Genomic DNA, 24,841 nt, shown 5'->3' with positions numbered 1-24,841 from the left:
TACACACCCGGCTTTACAGCCCAAACACAATTTCTCACTGACCCCGGTCAGTATAATACACGGTTTTCAGACCGTTACCCGTTGGCAACTTTTACGGGTTCCTGGACACCCCTTGGCCTCAGAGGTGCCCAGACGCAATGTCTCTCTTTTCCTTCCAATCTGACCCCGGTCAGTACACCACGGATCTCCATCCATCACCTGTCATTGCCACACAGGTTCCCAGATCCCTCTTCTCCTCAGAGGTATCCTTTTCCTTCCAATCTGACCCCGGTCAGTACACCATGGATCTAACTCTGTCACCTGTCATTGCCACACAGTTTCCCGGATCCCTCTTCTCCTCAGAGGTATCCCATAAACAGCAGTTCTCACTGACCCCGGTCAGTATTTACTCATGGTTGTCAAGACCGTCCACTCTTCTGGCTCAGACCAGCCAGCGCTGCAACATGTGCTCCTTGGATCATTGCCCGCATCCTCCACCAACTGTAGCATTTCACCCGCTACGGGTCTAGGGGACACTCGCTTAGGTGCGGCGGATGACACTCAGGAGACACGTTTCCTTAAAAGTTCACAGGGTTTATTGCTCCATAAACCATATTGCAACAGGAACAACAGGTAAACAGTCTTACGTCAGACAGGTGATTCCCCAATGTCCATAGTAGAGCTCCGCTCTCTCACGTCTGTGGGCTCACAGACAGTGCTCTGTCCAGCACGTAGGCTCTCCAGCCTAAAGATGGTCTCTGTGTGTTGTTCAGGACATCTGTCCCCACGTGGAACCGTCCAACACACAGGCCACTCTGCAGTGTCCAGCCAGGACACCTGGAAGTGTGTCCACCCTGAAACACACACACACACTCACGCCATGTGCTACACACACCTCTTTACATAGGTGTAACCACACCCAGGTACCTGTCACATGGCTAGTCAGGTGAGCGTGACATCACCACAGGTCCTTACACACAAAACCATCTTACGTGTTCAGACACGCCTCTTTGGGTGGGTTTGTAGGTGACTGAACCTACCCATCTCTCCAATCACCTGGAAGCCTCCCAACGTAAACAAATCCCTCATTAGTAGATCTGCTTGAGCAAAACATACCCAGGCTTCCATCACAGGGCCTCCCACCTCTGCGATACATACCGTCCATCAATCACATGACCAGTCGCTATGCCACAATACTTATACGATCTTACCATCCCTTTATGCATAAATTTAAACACTACTGAAAGTAGTTGGATCATGACCTTGCGGGAGAGAAAACCTTCTGCATGATAATTCAACCTTGGCAGCCATTACAAAAGAATTTAACCCATATTGCTTGACTGTAAAGGCCTGCTGGACAATATATTACCATATATACAAATAAGTGCTTAAAATATATTAACTGACAGGTAATAGGTCACTTGATACAAAAAAATAATAAATTCTGGCAGATCCTCGTCTGTCCTTGGAGGTCTAAGCCTGACAACCCTGAAATGAAGATGATTAGATGTGACCTAGACGAGAGCTGCAAATCAAAGGAGACATTAATAAAATAAACCCTTTAGAGTGAAGGTTTGATACAAAGCCCGATGACTCCTGGAACAATTAAACTGAGATATAGATCATGTACTGTTTCTATACAATCAGTGTTTTATCCGCAGTAGATTATCACTACAGGACTAGGTGTCTCGTGCCTCCCAGTCCAACTCTGGCCCCACCACTGCATAGTGTGCACAGAAAACTGCCAATCAGCGGTGTGGGCGGGGTTATACACAGCTCAGCATTCAGAGCTCTGCTAGATCTGCAGCAGAGAAAACTGTGATTCAGTCATAACTGCTGCACCCAGTAAACTAAGTGACGCATTGCCGGAATCAGGGTATCTGCCCCTACATAATGCTGCTCTCAGGTTTTGTAGCAAAAATCCACCCATGACTGTTAAAGGCACATGACATGTCATGTTCGGGGAAAGATGCGGGATCAGCTCCTGAGCCCGCATCAAAGGCAAATACACAATATATGATGTAAATATACATCATAAGTTTCAACAAAAGTATGAGAACTGGTAAATGTGAACACAGCATATAACTTTCCTACTCAGATTTAAACATTTACACAAATTTTCACTGCTGAAATTAAAAATGATCCCATCAAGATTTAATGCTCTGACCGACAGAGTAGAACATTTTTCCCATTTTTTAATACCTCAGAAATAACCAGCTCTGAAAATTAAATCTCGGGTTTCTCAAGTGTAAGATTTAAAAGCCGAGATTATATTTCTTGTCAAATGTGGAAGACAGTTGACAATTTTATGACAGGAACTAAGTCTATTTCCTGCGGCAGCAGTAAAATATAATCCTGAAGGACGACTTAAATTTAAATTTTAGCAGATTCTATGTAAAAAATCATCTTTACATATTCATAACATAGGCACAAATGAGATACTATGGAGTCAATATTTGCGAAAATGCAATTAAAATTAATACTAATTACTGGATGTGCTAAACTGACACATTTTGAATATATATATTAAAAAAAAAGTGATTGCCCCATCCTGATTTCCTATTATTTTGCATGTTTTGTCACACTTAAATGTTTCAGATCACCAAACATATTTAATTATTAGGCAAAGATAACACAAGTAATCACAAAATGCATTTTATAATTGAAGATCTTTAGTATTAAGGAAAAAAGAAATCCAAACCTACAGGGCACTTAAATAGGACCTGCCTGACAAAGTGAAGTAGATCAAAAGTTCCTCACAAGCTAGACAACATTCTGCGATCCAAAGAACTTTTGGAACAAATTAGAAATAAAGTATTTGAGATCTATCAGTCTGGAAAAGGTTATAAATTCATCTCTCAAACTCCAGAGAACCACAATGAGAGCCATTATCCACAAATGGTGAAAACATGGAACAATAGTGAACCTTCCCAGGAGTGGCCGGCCGATCACCATTACCCCAAAAGCGCAGCGATGACTCATCCAAGAGGTCACAAAGGACTTCACAACAACATTCGAAGAACTGAAGGCCTCACTTGCCTCAGTTAAGGTCAGTGTTCATGACTCCACCATAAGAAAGAAACTGAGCAAAAATGGCCCGCATGGCAGAGTTCCAAGATGAAAACTGCTGAGCAATAAGAACATAAAAGCTCAGTTTTGTCAGAAAACATCTTGTTGACCCCCAAGACTTTTGGGAGAATACTCTGTGGACTAATGAGACAAAAGTTGAACTTTTTGGAAGGTGTATGTCCCATTACATCTAGCGTAGAAGTAACACAGCATTTCAGAAAAGGAACATCATACCAACAGTAAAATATGGTGGTGGTAGAGTGATGGTGTTTGGTGTTTTACTGCTTCAGGACCTGGAAGACTTGCTGTGGTAAATAGAACCATTAATTCTGCTGTCTACCAAAAAATCCTGAAGGAGAATGTCTGGCCATCTGTTCGTGACATCAAGCTAAGAGGTTTACGGAGCAGGAACGTCCACCTCTGAATGGCTTAAGAAAAACAAAAATTAAGACTTTTGAGTGGCCTCATCAATGTCAGAACCTTAATCTGATTGAGATGCTGTGGCATGACGTTAAAGAGGCGGTTAATGCTCGGAAACCCTCCAATGTGGCTGAATTACAACAATTCTGCAAAGAAGAGTGGGCCAAAATTCCTCCAGAGCGTTGTAAAAGACTCATTGCCAGTTATCACTTGATTGCAGTTGTTGCTGCTAAGGATGGTGCAACCAGTTATTAAGTTTAGGGGGCAATCTCTTTTCACACAGGGCCCTGTAGGTTTGGAATTCTTTATGACCTTCATTTAAAACTGCATTTTGTGTTTGCTTGTGTTATCTTTGTCTAATATTGAAATTTGTTTGGTGATCTGAAAGATTTAAGTGTGGCAAACATTTTTTTTAGTTACTTTATATTGTGTCATTTAGGTGTATATGCAGGTAGAACAGATGTAGATAGCATTATAGCTTTTTTTAATTTGTGAACAGCATTGCAGCAATATTGATTAATACTGATTTGTGGCATTATTTGTACAGTGTGAAGAATATGGGGGATATAATTTCATGTCAATCATTTGTATCCTATTTGGCGTGGGATTATAAAACCTCTTCCCATGTGCAGCTGTAACAGGACACCTACTTCAGCAGGGATGTCAAGCCTCAAAAGGCTGTGAGTGACAGATCTCTAACCTTGAACCATCTAAGCTCAGAACAAAAAGCTTGCTTGCAAAATAAATACAATTTGGTCTACCTGCTTTGCTGATTCAGCTATGATTTCACAAGGCGAATATGGACTTATTGCACGTCCCGGTCACACACCGGTTATATTCTCGAGATCTCTGGACCGGACCGAACACCTTCCAGGGTCTCGATCTGCTCTAGCACCACAGGGTGGGGAGATATGTAGAATGGCTAGTAGGAACCAGATAGCAAAGATGTATTCAGTCTAATGCTTAGCAGGGGCCTAGCCAGATCCGATGACGCCAAAACCGCTTCCCTAGGACCCTTCATTAAAGAGTTGTGGGGATTTTGGTTCAGCCCAGAGGGCAAGAGGGGTGTGACCCAATGGGGATAAAGTCTATTGTAAGGCCATGTGGGCTTTCTCTCTGGTATGCTTGCGGTTCACTTCAAAGGTGGGGCCTTGTCCAGTAACATGCTCTGAAGGACCTAGGAACCAGCTGGCAGTCCATGCTCCGTGCAGCCCAGTACGCACATGGTCAAACATCAACTCGGTAATTGACATGATCCATTTTCTTATATCTTTGGCACTACACATATTTGATTTGCATTTCTGACCATTGTATATACATAAACATAATGTACAGGGCCTATATCTAACAAGATGGCAGTCCTACGAGGCCGGTAGCACTCTGTTTCACTGGTGCTAGTGAAAGGGGACTGTCAGCTTGTCAGGGTTGTGAGCGAGTGTGATGCCACGTCAGTGACTGCGTGGGCCACATCCTCTGACTCCCTGTACCTCCCTGGACCCGTGTGGACAGGGGGTGTCTGTGTAAAACTGTACCAAGCTGACCTTACGTGTCCCCAGCTAAGGTTTCTAATATTAGAGATAGGACTGTCCCACTTTTGGTTGCCATGACAAGGTGGGATGGCTTTTGAATTTTTTTTTAATCAAAAAACATGATAACTAAATACCGTATATTATTTTCATGCACTATGCTATTTATTTATTTACTGCGGGGTATTTAATCATGATGCTTCTGTCTTTGTTTTTTTAGTATACCGGCATTGTTGATTTGTACTGATTTGTTGCTTTAGTTATGTGTACAGTGTTACAGTATTATTTATTTGCACTGATTTCGGCATTAATTATGTGTGCAGTGAATATGGTTTTACCACTTTATTTGTATTGATTTATGCTATTACTTACATGTATGGTAGAGCCGCAGTATCCATTATGTGTACCGCATTGCTGATTTGTGCTGATTTGTGTCATTAGTTATCGGTAAAGTATTACAGAATTATCTATTTGTACAGATTTGAGGAATTAGTTGTGTACAGCTTCACAGAATGATTTATTTGTACTCATTGAGGAATTAGTTATGTGTGCAGGTTTACAGTACTGTTTATTTGTACTCTACTTTGGACAAAGTTTTCGAGGGTTTTCTAAGAGTTGCTATCCTGGAGTATCACAATAAAAATAACCTCATGACCCAACATCAATATGGGTTTTTAGGAGGAGTTGGTCTTGTTAGACTAAGAGCAAGGTTAGGCCGTGGGTGTCCTCTATCTGGACTTTTTCAAATGCATGTGATCAGTGCCTCGTGAAAGGTTGACGCATAAAATGAGAGCAATGGGACTCCGTAAATATGTGCAATTGGGTTAAAAACGGTCTCAGGTATATGAACACAGGATGACTATTAATGGAACACACTAATTGGATCACAGTTAACAGTGGAGTACCACAGGGGTCAGTATTGGGCCATCTTTGTTTTAATATATTAATGAACTTATAGAGAGCATACAGAATAGAATTGTAACATTTACAGATGATATTAAATGCTGCAAGGTAATCAACAAAGAGGGGGATAATTTAAAATTACTGAATGATTTATGTAAGGCCGGAGTCACACTTGCAAGAAACTCACACGAGTCTCACGCATCAATACCCAGTACTGCCGCTGGCTCTCGGGACCGGAGAGTGCGGCTGCTTGTATGTCAGTCCGAGCGCCGGCGGCAGGGCCGGGTAATGATGCGCGAGTTTCTCGCAAATGTGACCCCGGCCTAAGCTGTAGGCTTGGGCTGAGAAACGTAAGGTAATGCATTTGGGCAGAGGAAATAAAATGTATAATTAAGTATTAAACGGTAAAACATTGGTTTAAATTGTCACTGAAGAAGTCTTGGGTGTATCGGTGGATGGAAAATTAAATGTTAGTGACCAGTGCCAGGCTGCTGCTGTCAAGGCAAATAAAATTATGGGATGCATTAAAAACCCATGCACAAAATAAGAGCATAGCTTTGCCTGTATATAAGTCACTAATGCGGCCACTCTTAGATACTGGGCACAATTTTCATCTCTAGTGTATAAGAAGGACACAGCAGAGAAGAGCGACCAAGGTTATTAGGGGACTGTATGACTGCTGGAGACGAGTTATCAGACTCGGGGTTATCATTTTGGAAAAACAAAGGATTCGGAGCAATCTTATTACACTGTACAAATATATGAAGGGACAGTACAGAGATTAATGATTTTTTTTACACCCAGGCCTTTGGCAGTGACAAGGGGGCATCCTCTACATCTAGAGGAACGAAGGTGTAATCATCATCACAGACAGCCATTCTTTACTGTAAGAGCAGTGAGACTATGGATTCTTTACTGTACGTGCAGTGAGATTATGGATTCTTTACTGGACGAGCAGTGAGACTATGGATTCTTTACTGAAAGAGCAGTGAGATTATGGATTCTTTACTGTATGTGCAGTGAGATTATGGATTCTTTACTGAAAATGCAGTGAGACTATGGATTCTTTACTGTAAGAACATTGAGATTATGGATTCTTTGCTGCAAAAGCAGTGAGACTGGATTCTTTACTGAAAGAGCAGTGAGACTATGGATTCTTTACTGTAAGAACAGTGAGACTATGGATTCTTTGCTGCAAAAGCAGTGAGACTGGATTATTTACTGTAAAATCAATGAGACTATGGATTATTTGCTGGCAATGCAGATATACTATTGATTCTTTACTGAAAGATCAGTGAGACTATGGATTATTTACTGTAAGAGCAGTGGGACTATGGATTCTTTACTGAAAGATCACTGAGACTATGGATTATTTACTGTAAGAGCAGTGAGACTATGAATTCTTTACTGAAAGATCAGTGAGACTATGGATTATTTACTGTAAGAGCAGTGAGACTATGGATTCTTTACTGAAAAAGCAGTGAGACTATGGATTCTTTACTGTAAGAACAGTGAGACTATGGATTCTTTGCTGCAAAAGCAGTGAGACTGGATTCTTTACTGTAAAATCAATGAGACTATGGATTATTTGCTGGCAATGCAGATATACTATTGATTCCTTACTGAAAGATCAGTGAGACTATGAATTATTTACAGTAAGAGAAGTGAGACTATGGATTCTTTACTGTAAGAGCATTGGGACTATGATTTATATACTGTAAGAGCAGTGATACTATTATTTACAGTAAGAGAAGTGGGACTATGGATACTTTACTGTACGAGCGGTGAGACTATGATTTACTGTAAGAGCAGTGAGACTGTGCTATACAATAAGAGCAGTGAGATTATGGAACTCTCTCTCTGACGTTGTCATGATTGGTTGCCTAAAACATTCAAGAAGGGCCTGGATGCCTTTTTTGGAAAATATAACCTTACAGTTTATGAGTATTAGATTCTGTGATGGGACATTGATCCAGGGAACTAGTCTGATTACTGTATGTGGAGTCAGGAAGGATTTATCCTCTAATTCAAAGCAAATACCATCTTCCTCATGGGATTTTTGTCTTCTTCTGGATCAACATGTCAGGGTTTAAGTTTATGTCTACAGTCAAGCTTAAAAACTATGATTCTGATTTGTGTAGTCGTGTGTGCGGTATGGCCCCATTACCTATGTACAGTACAGACAAAGAGACTGGACACCTTCTCATTTAAAGATTTTTCTGTATTTTCATGACTATAAAAATTGTAAATTCACACTGAAGGCATCAAAAGTATGAATTAACACATGTGGAATTATATACTTAACAAAAAAGTGTGAAACAACTGAAAATATGTCTTATATTCTAGGTTCTTCAAAGTAGCCACCTTTTGCTTTGATGACTGCTTTGCACACTCTTGGCATTCTCTTGATGAGCATCAAGAGGTAGTCACCGGGAATGGTTTTCACTTCACAGGTGTGCCCTGTCAGGTTTAATAAGTGGGATTTCTTGCCTTATAAATGGGGTTGGGGCCATCAGTTGTGTTGTGCAGAAGTCTGGTGGATACACAGCTGATAGTCCTACTGAATAGACTGATATAATTTGTATTATGGCAAGAAAAAAGCAGCTAAGTAAAGAAAAACGAGTGGCCATCATTACTTTAAGAAATGAAGGTCAGTCAGTCTGAAAAATTGGGAAAACTTTGAAAGTGTCCCCAACTGCAGTGGCAAAAACCATCAAGCGCAACAAAGAAACTGTCTCACATGTTGACTGCCCCAGGAAAGGAAGACCAAGAGTCACCTCTGCTTCTGAGGATAAGTTTATCCGAGTCACCAGCCTCAGAAATCGCAGGATAACAGCAGCTAAGATTAGAGACCAGGTCAATGCCACACAGAGTTCTAGCAGCAGACACATCTCTACAACAACTGTTAAGAGGAGACTTTGTGCAGCAGGCCTTCATGGTAAAATAGCTGCTAGGAAACTACTGCTAAGGACAGGAAACAAGGAGAAGAGACTTGTTTGGGCTAAAGAACACAAGGAATGGACATTAGACCAGTGGAAATCTGTGTTTTGGTCTGATTAGTCCAAATTTGAGATCTTTGGTTCCAACCACCGTGTCTTTGTGCGACGCAGAAAAGGTGAACGGATGGACTCTACATTCCTGGTTCCCACCGTGAAGCATGGAGGAGGAGGTGTGATGGTGTGCGGATGCTTTGCTGGTGACACTGTTGGGGATTTATTCAAAATTGAAGGCATACTGAAACAGCATCTTGCAGCGGCATGCTATTCCATCCGGTTTGCGTTTCGTTGGACCATCATTTATTTTTAAACAGGACAATGACCCCAAACACACCTCCAGGCTGTGTAAGGGCTATTTGACCAAGAAGGAGAGTGATGGGGTGCTACGCCAGATGACCTGGCCTCCACAGTCACCAGACCTGAACCCAATCGAGATGGTATGGGGTGAGCTGGACCGCAGAGTGAAGGCAAAAGGGCCAACAAGTGCTAAGCATCTCTGGGAACTCCTTCAAGATTGTTGGAAGACCATTCCCCGTGACTACCTCTTGAAGCTCATCAAGAGAATGCCAAGAGTGTGCAAAGCAGTCATCAAAGCAAAAGGTGGCTACTTTGAAGAACCTAGAATATAAGACATATTTTCAGTTGTTTCACACTTTTTTGTTAAGTATATAATTCCACATGTGTTAATTCATAGTTTTAATACCTTCAGTGTGAATTTACAATTTTCATAGTCATGAAAATACAGAAAAATCTTTAAATGAGAAGGTGTGTCCAAACTTTTGGTCTGTACTGTACATTCTTTACAGTATAATTTTTCTGTTGTATTTTTGGTTTTCATTTTTCACCCTCTGACACAAAGGGAGTGACACTAAGAGAACTTTTGGAGACTTCTTTCAAGTATGACTTATTTCTAGGCCCCCTTAATGAAAACTCTTCCGCAGAATAAGATGGTCATGTATCTCCAGATAACTTAGAATATCTGATGAGCTACGACAGATCAAACCTCATTAATATTAAATGGCTTCCAGTTTAACATAATTACAGTAATGACCATGGAATCTAATATGCCTCCATATTTCGTGCTGCGGTTATGTAAGATAAGAGGCTTACGTCCCAGCCATCCTGCCCTCCGATCTACGACGCAGCGTCACGTGACCTGTAGGAATTATCATTTATTGCATTCTCTGTCCTCTGATACTCGCCTATGAGTTGACATTGGGTAATGACACATTGATGGAAGGACAGATCTGCTCACTCACCGCTGCAGGTCTTGTTGTAGATTTGGTTGTCCTGCGAATATCCTTTCAATTTGCACTTGAACTTGTTTTGCCAAAACTCCTGGAACCAAGGATTGCGGAGATTGGTCTCCGGCCGTAGCTGCAGGTAATAATCGTCAAACCATTTCACATCAGGAGACTGCAGCTTGATGGTTATTCCTCCGGCAGCCTCTCGCTGATAACCGTCTGTCACATCGTACCTGTCTGCCCAGCCATCACTGCGGAGATAAATAACACGATAAATCCTCCCGTCTGCAATCTCATACAAAAATGTGATTGATGTTCTTATCTGCTGAACATTTTTATAATAGCTACTTTATTAAATCCCGCAGATCCCTCATTGTTCCCCCAAACCATGAAACCAGAAAAATGTTATTTCAGGTGATTTAAAGGACACGAGTACCCATACCTGGCTCATTACAGTGTATCTGAGCCCCATCTTGCAATCAGGCATGAGTTTGGGACAAGGTGACAAGTAGGGGTGGGATTTGTGTAAACCTTGTCCATAAGTCAGGGGTCCTGCTTGGGTCAGGGGCGTTCCCTGGTGGGACTATAGGGAAATTCCCAAGCGGGTATATAAACAAACATTTCAATTACTTGACAGCCACCCATGAAGTTTTTCTTGTGTTTACTTTTAGAATTGATTTTTAGATTTTTTTTATCCTTTAGAGTACACCCATGAGGAGCATATTCACATCCATATCTGTATCTAAACGTCAGATATAAAATATCTTTAAATTGGTTGTCTAGTGAAAAGAAGTTAACAACTATTCAGAGGATAAGTGATAGGTTATTTATTGGTGGTGGTCCAACCTCTGGGAACTTAATCGGCAGAACAAGGCACTAAGAAGGGAGGCCATGCTCAAACGCCGCTCCATCCATTCTCTATGGGCCAGCTGAGTGTTGGGCTTTGTCTACATAGAGAATGAATGAAGCGGTGCTTTGGCATTCGATCTACCGAACCCATTTTGTAATGGGGATACAAGTGTCTTATGGGTAAGAAAAATTCTTCATTCTACCAACAATCAGTAAGTTCGTCATTCCTGGAGATAGGTGATAACTTGTTTTTAGGAGTTTTCCAAGCCTTTAATATTTCAGTTCTTGTTATTCAACCCACCGAGCTATGAAAAAGGGCCATGGCAAAACCAGCAACAGCCGCAACCTCTTCACTATTTACTCTGACACATTCTGTTTCTATAAATAGGTTTTGTAGACCGCTTTCACTCACTTGTATGTTCGACAGATCAATCCCAACCTCAACCTAATATTAATAATAATAATCTTTATTTTTTATATAGCACTAACATATTCAGCAGAGCTTTACAGTTTGCACACATTATCATCAATGTCCCCGATGGGGCTCACAATCTAAATTCCCTATCAGTATTTCTTTGGAATGTGGGAGGAAACTGGAGTACCCGGAGGAAACCCACGCAAACACGGGGAGAACATACAAACTCTTTGCAGATCATTTTCTGCCCTAAAGTCGGCATTGGTTAGTTCACCCGTTCTTCAGGCCCCAGATTTCACTCGCCGGTTTGTAGTGCAGACAGATGCCAGCACCTATGGGCTAGGTGCGGTTCTCAGCCAGGTGAACCAACAAGGAGAGGAGCACCCAATTCTGTACCTAAGCAGGAAACTCCTGCCCAGAGAAGTGCCTTATGCCACCATTGAAAAAGAATGTTTGGCAATTGTGTGGGCTCTGCAGAAGCAGCAACCATACCTCTATGGGCACAACTTCACCGTGATAACAGATCATAACCCATTGAGTTGGCTCAACAGAGTAGTTGGGGACAACAGGAAATTGCTTAGATGGAGTCTGATATTACAGCAATACGATTTCACAATTCCGCATAAGAAAGGAATTGATCATGACAATGCTGATGGCCTATCTCGCCAAGGTGGGGTGGAACTAGATACGTACTCAGGAGCTGACCTATAAGTCAACCCCCATGCATGTTCATAAGGAGGGAGGTGTAGTGAAATATGTATAAAAATATCTGTGTGCCGTGAACTATATATAAGTTTATTGTGTGACTAATAATAATTGAACATCAGTCCTGAAGGCTGCAGGTCTCACCCAGGTGTTAATATGTATTTTCCTGAGACAGGATACTTCTGTCTCCAATCTCACCAGGGTGTCGTGCTGGGAACCAAGAAGAAAGGGAACATTGACACCTCCTAGCTCTTTGAAGAGATATGTCAATTACAGCCTGACACTATCTATCTGTGGGAATCTCAGAGAAAATAATATATTCATTGGGGTCGCGGCCGTGGTCCAATCAAAAGCAAGCAATTAGAATATCAACTTGACGGGCTGGTCTAGAAATCTGACCTCCTGGGTGACTCTATAAATTTGACTTGTATACATTCAAAATTGTTCACATGTGAGGGCAGCCTGGGAAGCTGATGTGATAAGGTCTTTATTCATCCTACCCTCAGGGAGCAGAAGCAGACTACAAGTTAGCTATTTCTGCAAGTTTTCTCCTGTTTATTTTATACTGTTTTGCATAGTTGTATGTCTTTTTATTAAAATATTTTTAGACCTTTTTCTTTACTGTAAGCACTGAACCTTTTTGCATTAAAGCATAAAACTTTAACAGTTGAACCTTGTATGTTCTAAAGAATCCATAGCCTAAGGTGTGTGAGCCTTATGAGTGGTAGACAGTATTAGTAATTTCCGGGACTCATCGCCCGTGTATTCAGTGAGTGGTGGCAGCGTGTATGAGCGGGTGTGTGGCCTGGGTCGGTGTGTGATTTATGGTCCCATTACAGCATAGGACAGAGGTTGAATGCTGGACTGAGAGAGGGGAGATAAATTAACTCTTGCAGGCACAACCCAAAGTCACGTGCTGAGAGCGGATACGTGACGAATTAGTGGCAGCATGGAGAGGGATCTGTGACAATTATAATGTGAGTTTCATAAAATCCCTTTAAAAGGTTACCTGTCACCATCTACATGGCCATGTAGGTCACAGAAAGTAGAAAAAAATGATATCTTGATATCTGCAATTTGATGTTTTATTCCAGAGAAATCCATGTTTTCCTTGTATGTAAATGAGCTATTTCAGGCTATGGGGAGGATGTTGTCTGGAAGATAACTCTGCCTCCAGAGCTTATTTTACATGATAGGGCAGTTACCAGTGTGAGACAAGTAACTAACACAGAACAGGAGAAATGAACTTTGTCTTCTCTCCGAGCTTTGTTGTATTGCAATAATATTATAACCCTGTCTGCCTGTGAGATGAAAGCTGAAGTTGAGAGGAACCTGTAGATGTGTCAGTTATAACCACACAGAACTCTGCAGTGAGATCAGGAGAGCAGAGAACGGCCATTACACATCACACTGGTATTCATTACACATCACACTGATAACCATTACACATCACTAGTACCACAATGGTAACCATTACATATCACACTGGTAACTCCCCCTTATATTTAAAGCTATATGAAGCTCTGGAGGCAGAGTTACCTTCCAGGCACCGTCCTCCCCAGAGACTGGAAGGGGCAATTTACATAAAGTGATAAAAGATGATTTATCAGAAACAAGGAATCTGATACGAGGCATACAGGTAGGACTTTTTCAGCAGTTTATAACCTGTGTGCCATATTAATAGTTTAGATAGGTCAAATGTGGTGAAAGATCTCCTTTAACCCCTTCCCGACATTTGACGTACTATCCCGTCGAGGTGGGGTGGGCCCGTATGACCGCCGACGGGATAGTACGTCATAGCCGATCGGCCGCGCTCACGGGGGGAGCGCGGCCGATCGCGGCCGGGTGTCGGCTGCATATCGCAGCTGACATCCGGCACTATGTGCCAGGAGCGGTCACGGACCGCCCCCGGCACATTAACCCCCGGCACACCGTGATCAAACATGATCGCGATGTGCCGGCGATGCAGGGAAGCATCGCGCAGGGAGAGGGCTCCCTGCGGGCTTCCCTGAGCCCCCCGCAGCAACGCGATGTGATCGCGTTGCTGCGAGGGTCTTACCTCCCTCCCTGCCTGCTCCAGACCCGGATCCAAGATGGCCGCGGATCCGGGTCCTGCAGGGAGGGAGGTGGCTTCACAGACGCCTGCTCAGAGCAGGCACTGTGAAGCAGCCTGTACTTCTCGCAGATCGGTGATCTGTCAGAGTGCTATGCAAACTGGCAGATCACCGATCTGTATTGTCCCCCCCTGGGGCAAAGTAAAAAAGTAAAAAAAAAAATTTCCAAATGTGTAAAAAAAAATAAAAAAAAATATTCCAAAATAATGAAAAAAAAAAAAATATATTATTCCCATAAATACATTTCTTTATCTAAATAATAAAAAAAAAACAATAAAAGTACACATATTTAGTATCGCCACGTCCGTAACGACCCAACCTATAAAACTGCCACACTAGTTAACCCCTTCAGTAAACACCGTAAGAAAAAAAAAAAAAAACGAGGCAAAAAACAACGCTTTATTACCATACCGCCGAACAAAAAGTGGAATAACACGCGATCAAAAAGACTGATATAAATATCCATGGTACCGCTGAAAACGTCATCTTGTCCCGCAAAAAACAAGCCGCCATACAGCATCATCAGCAAAAAAATAAAAAAGTTATAGTCCTGAGAATAAAGCGATACCAAAATAATTATTTTTTCTATAAAATAGTTTTTATCGTATAAAAGCGCCAAAACATAAAAAAAATGATATAAATGAGATATCGCTGTAATCATACTGACCCGACGAATAAAACTGCTTTATCAATTTTAACAAACCCGGAACGGTATAAACGCCTCTCCCAAAAGAAATTCATGAATAGCAGGTTTTTGGTCATTCTGCCTCACAAAAATCGGAATAAAAAGCGATCAAAAACGGTCACGTGTCCGAAAATGTTACCAATAAAAACGTCAACTCGTCCCGCAAAAAACAAGACCTCACATGACTCTGTGGAGCAAATGTGGAAAAATTATAGGTCTCAAAATGTGGAGACGCAAAAACTTTTTTGCTATAAAAAGCGTCGCTGGTTTCACACTTCCGTTTTTGTCTGCAGCGTTTTTTGCACAAAAAACGCATGCGTTTTTTCCCTATATTTAACATTGAAAACGCATGCGGTTTTTTTGTACGCGTTTGGTCGCGTTTTCAAACGCATGCGGTTTTTTTCTGCATGCGTTCATTTTCAGAAATACAACCTGCAGTATTTTCTTGCGTTTTTAAGCACATGCGTTTGTTTGCGTTAAAAACGCATGCATTTTTATCAAAAAAAACAGAAAACACACTGAAAAGCCACCCACCACCATCAAGGTGATAAAGGGATCCAAACCCTAACCCTAACTCTACCCCTAACCTCACCCCTAACCGTTTAATGAACATTTTCTGACAGTCATAGTGCCACGTATTTCAGTGCCACGTATTTCAGTGCCACGTATTTCAGTGCCACGTATTTCAGTGCCATGTATTTCAGTGCCACGTATCACGTATTTCAGTGCCACGTGTTTCAGTGCCACGTATTTCAGTGCCACGTATCACGTATTTCAGTGCCACATATTTTAGTACCACGTATTTCAGTTGCACGTATTTCAGTGCCACGTATTTCAGTGCCACGTATTTCAGTGCCACGTATCACGTATTTCAGTGCCACGTGTTTCAGTGCCACGTATTTAAGTGCCACGTATCACATATTTCAGTGCCACGTATTTCAGTGCCACGTATTTCAGTGCCACGTATTTCAGTGCCACGTATTTCAGTGCCACGTATTTCAGTGCCACGTATTACGTATTTCAGTGCCACATATTTCAGTGCCACGTATTTCAGTGCCACGTATTTCAGTGCCACGTATTTCAGTGCCACGTATTTCAGTGCCACATATCACATATTTCAGTGCCACTTATTTAAGTGCCACGTATTTCAGTGCCACGTATTTCAGTGCCACGTATTTCAGTGCCACGTATTTCAGTGCCACGTATTTAAGTGCCACGTATCACGTATTTCAGTGCCACGTATTTCAGTGCCACGTATTTCAGTGCCACGTATTTCAGTCACGTTTAGGGTTAGGGTTAGGGGTAGGGTTAGGGCTAGGGTTGGAGGTAAAGTTAGGGTTGGGGCTAAAGTTAGGGTTAGGGTTTGGATTACATTTACGTTTGGATTAGGGTTGGGATTAGAATTATGGGTGTGTCAGGGCTAGGGGTGTGGTTAGGGTTACCGTTGGGATTAGGGTTAGGGGTGTGTTTGGGTTAGGGTTTCAGGTAGAATTGGGGGGTTTCCACTGTCCAGGCACATCAGGGGCTCTCCAAGCGCGACATGGCGTCCAATCTCAATTCCAGCCAATTCTGCGTTGAAAAAGTAAAACAGTGCTCCTTCCCTTCCGAGCTCTCCCGTGCGCCCAAAAAGGGGTTTACCCCAACATATGTGTTATCAGCGTACTCGGGACAAATTGAACAACAACTTCTGGGGTCCAAGTTCTCTTGTTATCCTTAGGAAAATAAAAATTTGGGGGGCTAAAAATCATTTTTGTGGGAAAAAAAAGATGTTTTATTTTCACGGCTCTGCATTATAAACTGTAGTGAAACACTTGGGGGTTCAAAGTTCTCACAACACATCTAGATAAGTTCCTTGGGAGGTCTAGTTTCCAATATGGGGTCACTTGTGGGGGGTTTGTACTGTTTGGGTACATCAGGGGCTCTGCAAATGCAACGTGACGCCTGCAGACCAATCCATTTAAGGCTGCATTCCAAATGGCGCTCCTTCCCCTCCGAGCTCTGTCATGCGCCCAAACAGTGGTTCCCCCCGACATATGGGGTATCAGCGTACTCAGGACAAATTGGACAACAACTTTTGGGGTCTAATTTATCCTGTTACCCTTGTGAAAATACAAAACTGGGGGCTAAAAAATCATTTTTGTGAAAAAAAAGGAATTTTTATTTTCACGGCTTTGCGCTATAAACTTTAGTGAAACACTTGGGGGTTCAAAGTTCTCAAAACACATCTAGATAAGTTCCTTGGGAGGTCTAGTTTCCAATATGGGGTCACTTGTGGGGGATTTGTACTGTTTGGGTACATCAGGGGCTCTGCAAATGCAACGTGACGGCTGCTGACCAATCCATTTAAGTCTGCATTCCAAATGGCGCTCCTTCCCTTCCGAGCTCTGTCATGCGCCCAAACAGTAGTTCCCCCCCACATATGGGGTATCAGCGTACTCAGGACAAATTGGAAAACAAATTTTGGGGTCCAATTTATTCTGTTACCCTTGTAAAAATACAAAGCTGGGGGCTAAAAAATCATTTTTGAGAAAAAAAAAAAATTATTTTCACGGCTCTGCGTTATAATCTGTAGTGAAACACTTGGGGGTTCAAAGCTCTCAAAACACATCTAGATAAGTTCCTTAGGGGGTCTACTTTCCAAAATGGTGTCACTTGTAGGGAGTTTCAATGTTTAGGCACATCAGGGGCTCTCCAAACGCAACATGGCGTCCCATCTCAATTCCAGTCAATTTTGCATTGAAAAGTCAAATGGCGCTCCTTCCCTTCCAAGCTCTGCCATGCGCCCAAACAATGGTTTACACCCACATATGGGGTATCAGCGTACTCAGGACAAATTGCACAACATTTTTTGGGGTCCAATTTCTTCTCTTACCCTTGGGAAAATAAAAAATTGGGGCAAAAAGATCATTTTTGTGAAAAAATATGATTTTTTATTTTTACGGCTCTGCATTATAAACTTCTGTGAAGCACTTGGTGGGTCAAAATGCTCACCACACATCTAGATAAGTTCCTTAGGGGGTCTACTTTCCAAAATGGTGTCACTTGTAGGGAGTTTCAATGTTTAGGCACATCAGGGGCTCTCCAAACGCAACATGGCGTCCCATCTCAATTCCAGTCAATTTTGCATTGAAAAGTCAAATGGCGCTCCTTCCCTTCCAAGCTCTGCCATGCGCCCAAACAATGGTTTACACCCACATATGGGGTATCAGCGTACTCAGGACAAATTGCACAACATTTTTTGGGGTCCAATTTCTTCTCTTACCCTTGGGAAAATAAAAAATTGGGGGCGAAAAGATCATTTTTGTGAAAAAATATGATTTTTTATTTTTACGGCTCTGCATTATAAACTTCTGTGAAGCACTTGGTGGGTCAAAGTGCTCACCACACATCTAGATAAGTTCCTTAGGGGGTCTACTTTCCAAAATGGTGTCACTTGTAGGGAGTTTCAATGTTTAGGCACATCAGGGGCTCTCCAAACGCAACATGGCGTCCCATCTCAATTCCAGTCAATTTTGCATTGAAAAGTCAAATGGCGCTCCTTCCCTTCCAAGCTCTGCCATGCGCCCAAACAATGGTTTACACCCACATATGGGGTATCAGCGTACTCAGGACAAATTGCACAACATTTTTTGGGGTCCAATTTCTTCTCTTACCCTTGGGAAAATAAAAAATTGGGGGCGAAAAGATCATTTTTGTGAAAAAATATGATTTTTTATTTTTACGGCTCTGCATTATAAACTTCTGTGAAGCACTTGGTGGGTCAAAGTGCTCACCACACATCTAGATAAGTTCCTTAGGGGGTCTACTTTCCAAAATGGTGTCACTTGTAGGGAGTTTCAATGTTTAGGCACATCAGGGGCTCTCCAAACGCAACATGGCGTCCCATCTCAATTCCAGTCAATTTTGCATTGAAAAGTCAAATGGCGCTCCTTCCCTTCCAAGCTCTGCCATGCGCCTAAACAATGGTTTACACCCACATATGGGGTATCATCGTACTCAGGACAAATTGTACAACAAATTTGGGGGTCCATTTTCTCCTGTTACCCTTGGTAAAATAAAACAAATTGGAGCTGAAATAAATTTTGTGTGAAAAAAAGTTAAATGTTCATTTTTATTTAAACATTCCAAAAATTCCTGTGAAACACCTGAAGGGTTAATAAACTTCTTGAATGTGGTTTTGAGCACCTTGAGGGGTGCAGTTTTTAGAATGGTGTCACACTTGGGTATTTTCTATCATATAGACCCCTCAAAATGACTTCAAATGAGATGTGGTCCCTAAAAAAAAATGGTGTTGTAAAAATGAGAAATTGCTGGTCAACTTTTAACCCTTATAACTCCGTCACAAAAAAAAATTTTGGTTCCAAAATTGTACTGATGTAAAGTAGACATGTGGGAAATGTTACTTATTAAGTATTTTGCGTGACATATGTCTGTGATTTAAGGGCACAAAAATTCAAAGTTGGAAAATTGCAAAATTTTCAAAATTTTCGCCAAATTTCCATTTTTTTCACAAATAAACGCAAGTTATATCGAATAAATTTTACCTTTAACATGAAGTGCAATATGTCACGAGAAAACAATGTCAGAATCGCCAAGATCCGTCAAAGCGTTCCAGAGTTATAGCCTCATAAAGGGACAGTGGTCAGAATTGTAAAAATTGGCCCGGTCATTAACGTGCAAACCACCCTTGGGGGTGAAGGGGTTAAGGTGTCAACAAGTCAGTCAATACCAGTTCATTGCTTATAGAAGTTTATGGAAGGAGGAAAGGAAATGAGGAGAAAGAAGAGTGAAAGAGAGAAGCAAAAACACATAGAAGTCAGTTTTGATGCTCTCTTGTAAGTGATTATCTCAACCCAGAGCTGGATTCATGGCAACTGTACTCAGTACTGCTGTATAATGTCTGTGTTCACTGTATATGGGAGACATATAACAGAATCCACTGTGTTTACAACCTATATAAACCTAGTACCATTCACCAAGCAAATCGGCAGTTGAACGATCATAGAGCAATCCCAACCAATGACCCAAGTTTGATAATATCCATTAAATGTATTAATAAATCAGTCAATCCCAGTTCATTGCTTTTAGAAGTTTATGGAAAGGGAGAAAGGAGGAGTGAGAAAAGTGAAAAAGAGATGCACCAACACATAGAAGTCAGTCTTGATGCTTTCTAGTAAGTGACTATGTTAACCCAGAGCTGGATTCATGACTACTCTGCTCAGTACTGTTGAATAATGTCTGTTTTACTGTGTATAAGACACATTATAGCAGAATCCACTGTGTAAACAACCTACGCAAACATCGGCAGCTGGACGATCATAGAGCAATCCCAATCAATGTCCCAAGTTTGGTAAAATCCATTAAATGTGTCATTAAGTCAGTCAATTACAGTTCATTGCTTATAGAAGTTTATGGAAAGGGAGAAAGGAGGAGTTAGAAGAGTGAAAAAGAGAAGCACAAACACATAGAAATCAGTTTTGATGCTTTCTAGTGACTATGTTAACCCAGAGCTGGATTCATGACTACTCTGCTCAGTACTGTTGTATAATGTTTGTTTTTTCTGTGTATGAGAGACATTATAGCAGGATCCTCTGTGTAGATGACCTATGTAAACATCGGCAGCCGGGCGATCATAGAGCAATACCAACCAATGACCCAAGTTTGATAAGATGCATTAGGATCGCCCCCCAAGGGCTGTGGGGTACTCGGTACCGGGTCCTGTGGTTCACAGGGGGATGTCACGGTGGCTGACCCGGTTCGTGGCCCTGGGACGTCCGTATAGAAGGGGAAAGGTCTTTAGAGGGATAGAGTTTATGTTCATGACGCCACCTGTGGTATTCGGTCAGGGTGACCGACGCTGCTTTAAGGGGTCCGCTGGGGTGATGTTATGGCAGCTAGATGGTATAACTTCCCACAGGTGAAGTATGTTCCCAGGGTGTCCCAGTGTGTAGATGGTGGTATAGTGAGAGGCGCAGGGAAGAACGAGGACACAAGGTTGCAGTATCTTTACCTTTACTGAAGACTTCAGCATCCACAGTCCAGGGCACCAGATCACAGGGCAGGCAGAGGTTTGGAGGCAAGTCCAGAGTCCCCTTGTCCAGGTGGAAATCAGTAGCCTTCCCTTGCGCTGCGGTGTGGTAGTCCCTTACTGCCTATGGCTTCACATAAGAGTCTCACAGATGTGGTGTTTCGCTCTGTCTCCCATATAGGATAGGACAAAACCCATATGACTGGTGACTTGAGCCTGTTTATCGGGTCTCTTAGATAACCCGGCTCTGTAGGTGTCACCATGCCTCCTGGGTGTAGGTGCGGACAGGTAACCTGCAATTAGCTGTCCTGCCGGTCTCTGAAATAAGGCGTAGAGGTCCTTACTCCCTCGGTGTTCCGGTTACCGGGATTTTGCACCTCAGAAGGAGGCAGCCTGAGAGAGTCTGGTCCCCTTCTGGTATCCTCTCCTTTGCTTTAACTTCCTTCATGCTCGCTGCAATACAATTCTGCCTTTCAATGTCTCTTTCTGGGAGCTGCAGCTCTGAGTGTATGCACAGCTCTGTTAACCTTCTGTCCTCCTCAGACCACTGTCTGAAACTAACTAACAGAACTCCTGTCTGGAGCTCTGTCAGGAACTGACTACGTCCGGAACTAACTTTCCCTACAGACTACCAGTTATATATATATATATGGGGAGTGACCTAATAAATAGGAGCAGAAGCTCCCCCTGGTGGCCTGGAGTGTGAATGTGTTGCATGTTTGTGATACCTGGATACAGTTATCCTTTCTTGCCTCCAAACGTAGTATCACTCTCCCTGAGAGGAAAGCAATACCACTGCGACGTCCAGGAGTCCATGACCCTGGGGTGCCGCACATTTAATGTGTTAATAAGTCAGTCAATTAATGGAATGCAATAGGCTATGGTACCTAAGCGGAGTGCATGCAACATATATGGCACCAGTGGTAACAGGACTGGCACTGAACGCTTTCTCTGCTTTCCATCACACAGTCAATGCAGCTATTTGTAATCATCACTGACTGCTCTATACACTGAATTACTGGAGTTAGAGGAGAGGTTTTCTTCTTAATCATGGATAAATTCTTCTTAGAAAATATACTCTGTAATTACCTGGGCCTCAGAGGTCACTTTCCCTACAGGGATCCTCAAGGGCAGGGGTGTTGTTGGCACCTTATCGATATGCCCCTCCAGCATTTCTGCAGTCTGGCCACAGAGGGGTTATTATTATTAGTCCTGCTACTGTTACTCATTTCCCTCTGTGCCTGTGTCTAGGTAATGGCCCATATATTGTATACTCGGGCCTGGGCTGACTGGTCAATACACAAGGCCCAATTTATCTTGCTGCTGACATTGTAAATATAATGTAATACATACCATACTAATGCCAGTGCTAATTCTTTTACTGCCAGGGGTTTAGGCTCAGATTTATATCTTTACATTAATGGACGGCTCCCTGCAGCGTCAAAGAGTCACATATTGTAAAAACTCATCCATCTCTTCCCAACAGTGGATTTGCTGGTAGGGAAGGAAGTGGTGGGGGTTTCCTGCCTCACTTACTTTATAATGCATGAAATACCTCAATAGTAAAGATTTTCTTCTGTTTGTCATAAGTATTATTTCCGTTTACATTTCCAGCATTATTTTCATTTTTAGCTTCCCAGAAGGGACTTTAAAGAAGCCCTCCTCCTCCAATCAAAGTTTTTATCCTCTTAATATATTGTAGCCATATTATACAGCACTGTGTACTTACAATTGCTCATTTTGCCTTTCTACCCAGTTAATTCTTCTTTTTTCTCTGCTTTATGTACAAACAGGAAGTCTCTTGTCCCTGCATTTATCATTCCCTTCTTCAACTCCTGAATCAGTTGCTCCCTCCTCTTCCTGCCAAGGACTTTTGCAGTGACTGATGACTTGTGCAGGAAAAATTGACCTCCTGTTTCTACCTAGAGCTTAGAAGGGTTCAGCTAGTCAGTTTTTAATCACGTGATGTCATAGACCTAGTGGAAAAGAGAAGAATTAGCTGGGTAGAAAGGTAAAATTGGCAATTGTAAGTACACAGTGCTATATGATGATAGCAATATATTAAGAGGATGAAAACTTTGATGGCAGGAGTTTCTTTATGCCCTGTCAATTTGTATAGGACACACCAACTGGTGCCACCGGAGACACCGCCCTCCTGACGCTTCTCACATTCTAGAAATTGATAGCGGCAGCACTAACAGTGTCAATGCAAAAACAGGGAGTGTCTGAGATTTTTCTACTTTTTCCACCACCCTCCCAGACATTTCTGAAGAATTGCAAAGTATTATAAAGCCTTGGAATGCTAAGCTTGGCCCAATTAAAGGTGAAAAATTACTCTTCCCTCATCTCAGAGTTGGCTCCTGCAATTAAGGTATTTAAATGGTCACTGTCGTTTTAATAAACTTTGCTTAAATCAATAGTGCTATTAGAAATGTAGCAATATATCATATCAGAGAAATCTGTTTTTTTCTCCACTTATGAGCCACTTCTATTTCCTTGCCTCCAGATCTACATGTGAAATCCATTATGATCGAAAAAAGATTTGGAATGTCTATGTAGATGGGAAAGAAGAAAGGGAGAAGCAGAATATAAAATAGACACACAAACACATTGAGACCTGTGATGATTTATAGTATGTGTTTCTCTCACAGCAGTGCTGGATTCACATTCACCCTGCTCAGTACTGCTGTACCATGTATTCTCCTGCTGCTGTATCCTCATCCTACCGCTGCTTCTGAATATGTACTACATAAAAACAAAAGAGCAAGAATCCTTCATGTCTGTGTGTGCTGTGTATTGGAGACATCATCAGCTAGTCTCCACTCACCAGCTCAGAGACAACTGAAAACTAGAGAGAGCATGCAGAGGGTAAATCTGTTGAAAAATGTAGGATACATGTCATGTAATGGTGAGAAATAGTGTTATCCGTCATATATACACACACACACATGACAGCTTACAGTGACTCTGCAGTGATGAACCTTTATGCCCTCGCCCCGTTGTTAGAGTTTGATGCAACTCATCATAAATAATGATATATTTAATTTCTTATTTTCATCTCTTACAGGAATTCATAAGAAAATTAGATTAGACAAATTCTGGGTCATGAAGATTCAACCCATTACGGCACTGAATGGACCACACAGCCCACTAACCCGGGATAAACAGGTGTTCTCTGCATGTAGCAGCTGTCATTCATTACACATAATTGTACCTGTCGTGGGGATGGCTTGTTATGTTTTCCTTCAATAATTATAAAATTATACAATTAGTCACTGAGTGAACACATACATAATACAATACAGAGGCAAAAGAAGGGAGGTCTTGTTCTCACCGCACGCAAATCAGTCTGATTTATCACAACGGTGGACCTCCCCTTTAATTGTGGTGAAAGAGAATCATGAGCGTGTACAGACATCCTCCATACCGGAAAGCAGCACCAGATGGCAAGCTCAGATTTAGTTAGGAAATTGGGATCTCATAGGTTATCCTTCTTTTTGCCATTATAATAAATTAATAATCTTATTCCCTTTTCTGATACCTGTATTAGATGCATTTAGAAATGTGTGTCCTGTCTTTGTTCCTACCCTTGGCTATATTAAATACATGTACAGTGGATATAAAAAGTCTACACACCCCTGTTAAAATGCAATTTTTTTGCCATGTGAAAAAAATCATACCAATGGGCAGCACAGTGGCTCCGTGGTTAGCACTGCAGCCTTGCAGCGCTGGGGTCCTGAGTTCAAATCCCTCCAAGGACAACATCTGCAAGGAGTTTGTATGTTCCATAAACTGGAGTAGTTTCTAGCCATAATTTCAAAAGGCATTCGTAACATAAAGTCAACACTGATCATCACCAAAAGAACACCATACCCACAGTGAGGCATGGTGGAGGAAGCGTTAAGCTT

General features: G+C 42.0%; 1 protein-coding gene across 16 annotated transcripts in view; it reads right to left on the bottom strand.

The window, feature by feature from the left end:
• Window positions 1-24,841, bottom strand: part of GRM5 (glutamate metabotropic receptor 5) — a 351,429-nt gene that overhangs the window by 64,911 nt on the left and 261,677 nt on the right. For all 16 annotated transcript variants that reach the window (XR_013224104.1, XR_013224105.1, XM_077298566.1 and 13 more), the window contains exon 4: window positions 10,153-10,388. Coding sequence is in view for 14 of the 16 variants with exons in the window: in XM_077298566.1 (XP_077154681.1) it covers window positions 10,153-10,388 (236 nt within the window). In the remaining 2 variants the exon portion in view is untranslated. The remainder of the gene's footprint in view (window positions 1-10,152; window positions 10,389-24,841) is intronic.

The sequence above is a fragment of the Ranitomeya variabilis genome, chromosome 3, assembly GCF_051348905.1.
Source record: "Ranitomeya variabilis isolate aRanVar5 chromosome 3, aRanVar5.hap1, whole genome shotgun sequence".
Lineage (NCBI taxonomy): Eukaryota > Metazoa > Chordata > Amphibia > Anura > Dendrobatidae > Ranitomeya > Ranitomeya variabilis.
The sequence above is the reverse complement of the archived record's forward strand: the minus strand, read 5'-3'. Positions and strand labels throughout refer to the sequence as shown.